A 10,902-nucleotide genomic window follows, 5' to 3' on the forward strand; every position below is an offset into this window, starting at 1 on the left:
ATTTTTTCAAAGAACCAACTTCTGCTTTCGTTGATCTTTCGGATTGTTTTTTGGGTTTCCACTTCGTTGATTTCTGCTCTCAGCTTTGTTATTTCCTTCTGTCTCCCTATTTTTGGGTCCTTTTGTTGAGCACTTTCTAGTTCTATTAGCTGTGTCATTAAGCTACTCAGGTAAGCTCCTTCTTCCTTCCTGATGTGTGCTTGCAAAGCTATAAATTTTCCTCTCAGTACTGCTTTTGCTGTGTCCCATAAGTTCTGATAGTTTGTGTCTTTATTGTCATTTGTTTCCAGGAACCTTTTGATTTCCTCCTTGATTTCATCTCGGACCCACTGGTTATTGAGTATGAGGCTGTTTAACTTCCAGGTGTTAAATTTTTTCTTCTGTGTCCCTTTGCAGTTCACATCTAACTTCAGAGCCTTGTGGTCAGCAAAGGCAGCCTGCAAAATGTCTATCTTTTTTATTTTATGGAGGTATGTTTTATGTGCCAGCACATGATCTATCCTGGAGAATGATCCATGTACATTGGAAAAGAATGTGTATCCAGGTTTCTGAGGATAGAGTGCCCTATATATATCTACTAGGCCTCTTTCATCCATTTCTTTTTGCAGGTCTAGTATATTTTTGTTGGGTTTCCATTTGGTTGACCTATCAAGTGTTGACAAGCCTGTGTTGAGGTCTCCCACAATTATTGTGTTATTATTGATATCCTTCTTCAGATTTGTCAACAATTGTATTAAATACTTTGCTGGACCCTCATTCGGTGCGTATATGTTTAGGAGAGTGATTTCTTCTTGCTGTACAAATCCCTTGATTAGTACATAATATCCATCTTTGTCCCTTACAATTTTTCTGAGTATAAAGTTTGTGTCATCTGATATTAGTATGGCCACCCCCGCTTTTTTAAGGGTGTTGTTTGCTTGAATGATTTTCCTCCAGCCTTTGATTTTGAGTCTATGTTTATTCTGACTATTCAGGTGTGTTTCTTGTAGACAGCAGAAGGTTGGCTTCAGTTTTTTGATCCATTTCGCCACTCTGTGCCTCTTAACTGGTGCATTTAGTCCATTGACATTGAGAGAAATAATTGTCATGGGATTTATTGCCATCTTTGTGTAGAAGTTTGGTGTGTTTTTTGTTCTGTCTTGTTTTTAGAGTAGATCTTTCAGTTTTTCTTTTAAGGCTGGTTTTGAGTCTGCAAAGATTTTGAGCTGTTGTTTATCTGTGAAGCCGTGTATACATCCGTCAAACCTGAAACTTAGTTTTGCTGGGTGCAATATTCTTGGCGAAGCATTTATTTCATTGAGTTTTGCCACTACGTCCCACCACTGCCTTCTGGCCTTGAGTGTTTCTGGTGACAGGTCTGCTGTAAATTTCAAGGATGCTCCGTGGAATGTAATTTCCCTTTTCGATCTTGCTGCTTGCAGTATTCTATCTCTATCGGTGGGTTTCATCATGGTGACTAGGATGTGTCTTGGGGTGTTTCTACTGGGGTCTTTTTTAGCTGGTACTCTTCGGGCATGCAGGATTTGGTCACATGTTTTCTTTAGCTCTGGTAGTTTCTCTGTGATGATGTTCTTAACCATTGATTCTTCCTGAAGATTTTCTTCTTGGGTCTCTGGAACTCCAATGATTCTGAAGTTGTTTCTGTTGAGCTTATCAAAGACTTCTATTTTCATCTTCTCATATTCTTTGAGTAAATTTTCCATTGTCTGATCATTTGATTTGAGGTTTTTTTCTAATCTCTTCTGCTGTGTAAAGTTGTTATGCATCTCATCTTCTAAAGCACTAATTCTATCCTCAGCTGCTGTTAACCTGTTGGAAAACTCATCCATTATGTTCTTCAATTCGTCTATTGAGTTTTTCAGGCCTGTTATCTGATCTGATATTTCAGTTTGGAGTTTTCTGATTTCTGTCTTCATATTCTCTTGATTTTTATTAGTGCTCTGATTTATACTTTCTTTGATATCTGATAGCAACCTCCATATTTCGTCTCTAAACTCCATTTCTGAAAGACTGCTTAGGTAGTTGGTCGTTGTTGGGTCATCAGAGTTTCCATCTTCATTCTCTATGGTTGAAGTTGGTCTGCGTAGTCTCCCCATTGTCTCGCTTACGCTGTGGGTTTTTCTACGTGTTGTGGTGGTACTCATTGGCGAGGTGGAGTGCGCGGCCGCGAAGCGCAGCGGAGCGGCCGCGCTCCGGCCCCCAAACACTCACCTCAGCCGAGGCAAGCCGTCAGGGGATGCCTGGGGAGGCCCCCAAGTGTCTGCCAAGCAAAGAAACCAGCACAATCCACAACTCCAACAGAAAACTCACAGCCCCAGCGAGACACGCCTTGAAGAGATTAATGCTGAATCAGGTCAAAGTTCCCAGGTTGATGCAGGCTGGGGGAGGTCCCAAAATGTCTGCCGGGCCTAGGGGTCCAGCAGTCAGCCTGATCTGCAACTCCGGCCCCCAAACACTCACCTCAGCCGAGGCAAGCCGTCAGGGGATGCCTGGGGAGGCCCCCAAGTGTCTGCCAAGCAAAGAAACCAGCACAATCCACAACTCCAACAGAAAACTCACAGCCCCAGCGAGACACGCCTTGAAGAGATTAATGCTGAATCAGGTCAAAGTTCCCAGGTTGATGCAGGCTGGGGGAGGTCCCAAAATGTCTGCCGGGCCTAGGGGTCCAGCAGTCAGCCTGATCTGCAACTCCGGCCCCCAAACACTCACCTCAGCCGAGGCAAGCCGTCAGGGGATGCCTGGGGAGGCCCCCAAGTGTCTGCCAAGCAAAGAAACCAGCACAATCCACAACTCCAACAGAAAACTCACAGCCCCAGCGAGACACGCCTTGAAGAGATTAATGCTGAATCAGGTCAAAGTTCCCAGGTTGATGCAGGCTGGGGGAGGTCCCAAAATGTCTGCCGGGCCTAGGGGTCCAGCAGTCAGCCTGATCTGCAACTCCGGCCCCCAAACACTCACCTCAGCCGAGGCAAGCCGTCAGGGGATGCCTGGGGAGGCCCCCAAGTGTCTGCCAAGCAAAGAAACCAGCACAATCCACAACTCCAACAGAAAACTCACAGCCCCAGCGAGACACGCCTTGAAGAGATTAATGCTGAATCAGGTCAAAGTTCCCAGGTTGATGCAGGCTGGGGGAGGTCCCAAAATGTCTGCCGGGCCTAGGGGTCCAGCAGTCAGCCTGATCTGCAACTCCGGCCCCCAAACACTCACCTCAGCCGAGGCAAGCCGTCAGGGGATGCCTGGGGAGGCCCCCCAAGTGTCTGCCAAGCAAAGAAACCAGCACAATCCACAACTCCAACAGAAAACTCACAGCCCCAGCGAGACACGCCTCAGCCGAGGCAAGCCGTCAGGGGATGCCTGGGGAGGCCCCCAAGTGTCTGCCAAGCAAAGAAACCAGCACAATCCACAACTCCAACAGAAAACTCACAGCCCCAGCGAGACACGCCTCAGCCGAGGCAAGCCGTCAGGGGATGCCTGGGGAGGCCCCCAAGTGTCTGCCAAGCAAAGAAACCAGCACAATCCACAACTCCAACAGAAAACTCACAGCCCCAGCGAGACACGCCTCAGCCGAGGCAAGCCGTCAGGGGATGCCTGGGGAGGCCCCCAAGTGTCTGCCAAGCAAAGAAACCAGCACAATCCACAACTCCAACAGAAAACTCACAGCCCCAGCGAGACACGCCTCAGCCGAGGCAAGCCGTCAGGGGATGCCTGGGGAGGCCCCCAAGTGTCTGCCAAGCAAAGAAACCAGCACAATCCACAACTCCAACAGAAAACTCACAGCCCCAGCGAGACACGCCTCAGCCGAGGCAAGCCGTCAGGGGATGCCTGGGGAGGCCCCCAAGTGTCTGCCAAGCAAAGAAACCAGCACAATCCACAACTCCAACAGAAAACTCACAGCCCCAGCGAGACACGCCTCAGCCGAGGCAAGCCGTCAGGGGATGCCTGGGGAGGCCCCCAAGTGTCTGCCAAGCAAAGAAACCAGCACAATCCACAACTCCAACAGAAAACTCACAGCCCCAGCGAGACACGCCTCAGCCGAGGCAAGCCGTCAGGGGATGCCTGGGGAGGCCCCCAAGTGTCTGCCAAGCAAAGAAACCTTTATTTCTTTCTTTAGCTATTCTCTCATGATTGAGTTCCAAAGCATGAGACAAATGTGTATCAAGCAAAGCTCTTTGGAGCCATAGTTAGTGATTGGTGAGACACTGAATTTCATTGTAATATGTCAATATAATGTGAAAAATATAATGTGAAAAAACAAACCTTTTTTTCTTTATTAATTGCTGACTTACTTCTGAAACCCCGCTCTGCTATAAGTGGTTCTGTAACCTGGCTTTGCTTAAACATAAGCACAGCCATAATAGCTTTAAGAAGCAAGGAACAAAAACTAGGCCTAGATAAAAGACCAGTTCCAGAAACCAGACCTCATGGATGCACACAAAGAAATACCAAAATGGCCAGATGGCTCAAGCAAGTTAATGATAGACCTAAGAATCCAGGAAATGACAATCACACCTTGGAGATGTATTATTTCTTTCTACAGTGCCTACTACCAATGCTAGTCATCTGATTGATGCAATATGTACTAGGAACCTATAGTTTTAAAGGTCAACTACCCATAGTTTTAAACCCCAACAGTCCAATAAAATGGGTCAGTGAGTCCACTTGGGGTCACCACCTTGTGCAAGGTGCAGCCCCGGCATACTGAAATAAACTCCTTTGCTTTTGCATTACCGGCCATCTCCTTGTGCTCTTTGTGGGTCAGATCTTGTGTCTGGAGCTAACATAGTGAGGGTCTTGAGGATCTCACATCACATAATGATTTATAGTTTAGAGAGAGAGCTTTATATAGACTGAAAGATGCTGCAGTTTTAGAAATAGAATTGTTTGAAATTAATCATAGAAACTTGATTAGATTTTATATAATCAGAAAGAAGAGGAAAACCTTCCAGGCCATCTGATCATGTAATTATTATGCATCTAACAATATGAGCTTATTAATCTAGCTATAAACTCTTTTAGATATAGCAATGCTGAATCTTCTTTAACAGTCCTTAATTGTTTCTCACTAGAGAAATTCAAGATTTAAAAATGCATCTCAATATAAAAATTTTAACTGCAACAATTCTAAATATTATCAAAGTATAGTTTCAAGGACCAGAGTATAGCACAGGTTTGGAATCGATATAACAAGCAAATTGACATTGTATCCAGTTTGAAATTTTAATTACTAAGACAACAGAAACGAATGCCAAACGGTGACAGTTTCCACCACATGGTTCTCATTGGGGAGACAGAGTTTGACTTGTCCAGGTTCATTCAAAGTCCATTTTTTTTTAGTCTGTGAAGGCAAACACTCTTTGCTGCTTCTAATGCTGACATAAATCTGCCCAAATGCCCAAATCTGATCGGATTGTCCTAATGATTGACATAAATCTTCCCTTTTTTGTTAAGGGTATAAAAATATTATTTAAGGAAAATTAAGGCATTGAAACAACATTAGGATCTGTGAAGATTGATAAACTGGGGTTAAGGTTCATGCCCCTCTGTCATTCCAGGCACCAAGAATCAGCAAGTAGCCCTGAAGGGGTCTGGGCATAAAAAGATGTGACTTTAGATTCACCGCCATGGGTATAACTTTTTAGGTTCATTGTTTGGCTTCGAGACCCCCCAGTGCTTTTGGGTGTGGTTCTGGCCTCCTTTGAGCACTACCAGAGGGCCCTGGAGCCAGCACTGTACAAAACAGCACTTAGTCTTCAGGCGCCATCAACCCCACAAAATGGGCCAGTTGGATGAGAAGTGTAGGGATTGGTCCCACCACCACTTGCAACACCCCCAACTCATGCAAATTGGAAACATCATCAATATTTTCTTTCTGTTTCTTTTTTTTTTTTTTTTTTTTTGGTTTTGGGCCACATCCGGTGGTGCTCAGGGGTTACTCCTGGCTGTCTGCTCAGAAATAGCTCCTGGCAGGCACGGGGGACCATATGGGACACCAGGATTCAAACCAACCACCTTAGGTCCTGGATCGGCTGCTTGCAAGGCAAACACCGCTGTGCTATCTCTCCGGGCCCTAAAAAGTTTTTTTATGTGTTAAAAAGTCATCTTATAAATCAGAAAATACGGTAATTTATCTTCAAGTTAATTTTGATTCTTTCATGAATTGGATTTTGGTGGTTGACACATTTTAATGGACAACTCAATCCTTTGAGCTCCAGTTTGAAAATAGCTTTCCCTCAAATCTACAATAAAATAAAATAAAATAAAATAAAAAGAGTATCCCTAGAGGAAACAATGACCAGCTTTAAAGTAATCAGAAAACAATGGCATGTGCTTTTTAAGAATACTCTGATATTATTTTTAAATTAATCAATAAAGATTATGTTTGCGAACATTGTGTATCTTCAAATCCTGACATTTAAAAAGGAGTTGAGGGCCTTGAGTGACAGCATAGCAATAGGGCATTTGCCTTGTACATGGCCAACCCCAGCGAACTAGTTCAATTTCTGGTATCCTCTATGGTCCACTGAACCCACCAGAAGCAATTTCTGAGCATAGAGCCAGGAGTAATTCCTGAGATGCCTCGGGTATAACCCAAAACACACACACACACACACACACACACACACATATAAACACAAACAAGGGGCATTTTTTTTAAAAAAATATGTAGTTGTAAGAGCTGGAGTGATAGCACAGCTGTAGGGTATTCACCTACAAATAGACCCAACTTTGATCCCCCGCATCCCATATGGTCCCCAGGCCTACCATCAGTGACTTCTATGTGCAGAACCAGGAGTCACTCCTGAGTACCACCAGGTATGGCCCCAAAACTAAAACAAACAAGCAAAAATAAAAAGGAGTTGATTTATATCATGTAGTATATAGCAATTCTTGATAGGCTAGATAGACATTTTTTTGTTTTGTTTTATTGTGGAATCTCACTGGCTGTGTTCAGGGCTTGTTCCTGATTCTATGTTCAGTAATCACTTTTGCAGAAGACATGAGGGAACATAATTGGTGTTAGGAATGAATTATAAGCCAACCACATGCAAAATAACAGCCTTATCAACTACTCTCTCTCTCCAGACCTCACCTATAACATTTATATTGAACTATAAATTGGTTCAACGACATCAAACCAAATAGTATGATCTATATAACACCCATATTGATATTTATATGAAATAATCTTTATAACATACAATTGTATGCATATAATATAGATGTATGTATGTGACATATACACATATGTATAATGTATCAAGGATTTACCTAAATTCTTGGTGTTCACCCACCTTAAAAGAAGGGGATAAATATCACTAATATAAATTAAGGAAACCAAATTTCTTAGTCTTGCTGATAGAAAATAAGTGATTAAGCATATATTTCATTTACTAGACAAATGTTTAGCTAACAAAACTCCATAAAATTGTAATGGGCAATTAAGTGTTAATTTGGGGGAATAAGAGTTTTTCACAGTCTATGAGCTAGATAAGTATTGAGTTAGATTAGTCAAAGTCTCGTGGGAAAATAAGTAAATCCAACCTCTGCACTCTTAACTTAAGAGAGTGATTTGGACCAGAATAAGGCCAGATAAATTTGTACTTTTTGTTTTTTGAGTTCGAATGTTACAGATTTTCAAATTAGTTTGCAGATAAACTGTATGTAATCACTTACAAAGCGGTTCTAAATTTAGGTCTTTGACAAAGGTGGGGGGGGAGAATAAATTCAACCAAGAGAACTGAAATATGTTCCACTTAATTGAGAAGATTATACAGATAAACTATTTTTTAATATTTCTAATAAAAGTTATAAGTAAAAATGTTTTTAATCCATTTGGATTTTACCTTCGTACATGATGTTAGCTGGGGGTCTAAGTTCAATTTTTTGCAAGTGGCTATCCAGTTGTGCCAACACCACTTGTTGAAGAGGCTTTCTTTGTTCCATTTAGGATTTTTTGCTCCTTTATCAAGACTCTGGAAACAACCAAGATACCCTTCAACAGACGAATGGCTAAAGAAACTGTGGTACATATACACAATGGAATATTATGCAGCTGTCAGGAGAGATGAAGTCATGACATTTTCCTATACATGGATGTACACGGAATCTATTATGCTGAGTGAAATAAGTCAGAGAGAGAGAAAAATTCAGAATGGTCTCACTCATCTATGGGTTTTAAGAAAAATGAAAGACATTCTTGCAATAATAATTTTCAGACACAAAAGAGAAAAGAGCTGGAAGTTCCAGCTCACCTCAGGAAGCTCACCACAAAGAGTGATGAGTTTAGTTAGGGAAATAACTACATTTTGAACTGTCCTAATAATGAGAATGTATGAGGGAAATGGAGAGCCTGTTTAGAGTACAGGCGGGGGTCAGGTGGGGAGGAGGGAGACTTGGGACATTGGTGATGGAATGTTGCACTGGTGATGGGTGGTGTTCTTTATATGACTGAAACCCAAACACAATCATGTATGTAATCAAGGTGTTTAAAAAAAATGTTTTGGCTTCTGTAGTCCAAAGGTCTACTTGGTCTAAGTTTTATCACCATCTTTTTCTCACATTAAATGCTTTTGCTGAATGTTGAAGAATATTTTACTTTACATATTTTGGCAGAATATGGTTAGGTTTGTTTTGTGTAAATGTTATAAAAATAACAGCACAGAATTATTCTGTCTTTGAACCGTATACTGAATATATTAGTGGCTAGTAATTAGTTGTTAGGAGGAACACCTACTATGTTTGTGTTAGAATAAGTTGATATTTGAAACCTGGCTTGTAGAAAAATTTTACTGAATAACTGGAAAAACTGTGAGTAACAGAAAAGTAAAATAATGCATCATTTTATAGTTGAACAAAGTATAAAAATGCTAGAGATAAAAATATACTTGTATATATGGCCCTTGGAGGCGGCGCCCGCTGGGGGCCCTGAGGCCCCGCGCGAGGCGCCTGCGGGGGGAGGCGCGGGGACTGGCCGGGCCGCGGCGGGCGGGCGGGCGGGCGGGCGGTTGGTTGGCTGGGTGATCTGTTTCTCTTTCACTTTCCTTCCCGGGCGTGCGCGCGAGGGTCGGAGCCGAGGCGGAGCGAGATATGGGAACACCGAATCACCAAAAGGAGTGATGACCAGTGATCTCATGTTAATTTTGGATGTTTTTCTGCCTTTGGACATCCATTTGAAAACGCCACACCAGCTCCTGGGATCAGACCTTTATCCACTCAAAATTCCTCTTTGCTTGAACTACTAAAGTCTGTCCTTGTATACCACTAATGGCTACTCAAAGGAAACACTTGGTGAAAGATTTCAATCCTTACATCACGTGCTACATCTGCAAAGGGTATCTGATCAAGCCAACTACGGTAACAGAATGTCTTCATACATTTTGTAAGACTTGTATCGTCCAGCATTTTGAAGATAGCAATGATTGTCCAAGGTGTGGCAATCAAGTTCATGAGACAAACCCATTAGAAATGTTAAGGTTGGATAATACCTTAGAGGAAATTATATTTAAGCTGGTTCCTGGACTACGAGAACAAGAACTTGAGCGTGAATCTGAATTTTGGAAGAAAAATAAGCCTCAGGAAAATGGACAAGATGGTACCTCAAAAATGGACAAACCTACAGTAGATGAAGAAGGTGATGAAAATCAAGACGACCAAGATTATCACAGAAGTGACCCACAGATTGCTATATGTCTAGACTGCTTACGAAATAATGGACAGTCAGGAGACAATATAGTAAAGGGTTTAATGAAGAAATTTATACGGTGTTCTACACGCGTCACTGTGGGGACTATTAAAAAATTCCTAAGTTTAAAGCTGAAACTTCCAAGTTCTTATGAGTTGGATGTACTGTGTAACGGTGAAATTATGGGGAAGGATCATACTATGGAATTCATCTACATGACAAGATGGCGACTAAGAGGCGAAAATTTTCGGTGTCTGAATTGCTCAGCTTCACAAGTCTGCTCTCAGGATGGCCCTTTGTATCAGTCATACCCCTTGGTATTGCAGTATCGACCAAGAATTGATTTCGGTTAAACCCAGGGGCCTAAAGCCCACTGAGATGAATCCTGCACTATTTGTTTACTCAACAGATTGCACAGGGAACCTGTGTATGGACTAGTGGGACACAACCAGATTTTCAGCATGCAAATAAGGCCATTGTCTGTATCTAAGTTGTCTGTTGCATTTATGTTGTTTCTGTTAAGAGCAAACCAAGTGCCATTTTGCTACTGGACTGTCTGCATAAAGTATTTGTGCTGTCTCAGGTTGAATAAATCATAGTTAAACCAGAGAAAAAAGAAAAAAAAATATACTTGTATATATATATATATATATATATATATATATATATACATATATATACTTGAAAAGGCTGAAAATCAATTTATATATTCAACAAAGATCCCAAGTATTGAAACAATATTTGAATTAATAAAAATAAAATGTTCAGGCATGATTCCTATTTATAAAAATACAGCTGAGTTAAAAATAATAATGTGTCTGAATAACATAATAGGAACACTACTATGTCACCCAAATCTGGCCGAACTTTAGAGACAGTGAAGCATTTCTCTATTATTTTATATATTTAAAGTTACAGAGTTCATAGAGCCACATGTTCTGAAAGTGAAACTTAGACATCTGCACATTTTAGATTCTCTTTGAAGTTCCCTTGAATGACTGAAAAGTTCTGCTGGCCCAAGAAAAATAACAACAATAAAGGACATTTTTTTCTTACTCATCCAAAGCATGAAAGATACTAATTTGTCTTGATGTGGCTACCTACTTTGCATTAATATGTTTTTATCATTTCCCACTTAAAGATGTGGGGAAAATGCTGACTTTGTTGTTTTGCTTAGAAAGAAAGAGCTGGCATCTTCCTTCACGATTTTGGAGGTTTAT

General features: G+C 41.6%; 1 protein-coding gene across 1 annotated transcript; it reads left to right on the top strand.

Annotated features, from left to right (window-relative positions):
• Nucleotides 1-9,064: 9,064 nt before the first annotated feature.
• Nucleotides 9,065-10,284, top strand: LOC126016062 (polycomb group RING finger protein 5-like). Its single transcript, XM_049778582.1, has one exon. The coding sequence runs from the start codon at nt 9,265-9,267 to the stop codon at nt 10,033-10,035; it is 771 nt and encodes a 256-aa protein (XP_049634539.1). The 5' UTR covers nt 9,065-9,264; the 3' UTR covers nt 10,036-10,284.
• The last annotated feature ends 618 nt before the right edge of the window (nt 10,285-10,902 follow it).

This window comes from Suncus etruscus, chromosome 8 (assembly GCF_024139225.1).
Source record: "Suncus etruscus isolate mSunEtr1 chromosome 8, mSunEtr1.pri.cur, whole genome shotgun sequence".
NCBI lineage: Eukaryota > Metazoa > Chordata > Mammalia > Eulipotyphla > Soricidae > Suncus > Suncus etruscus.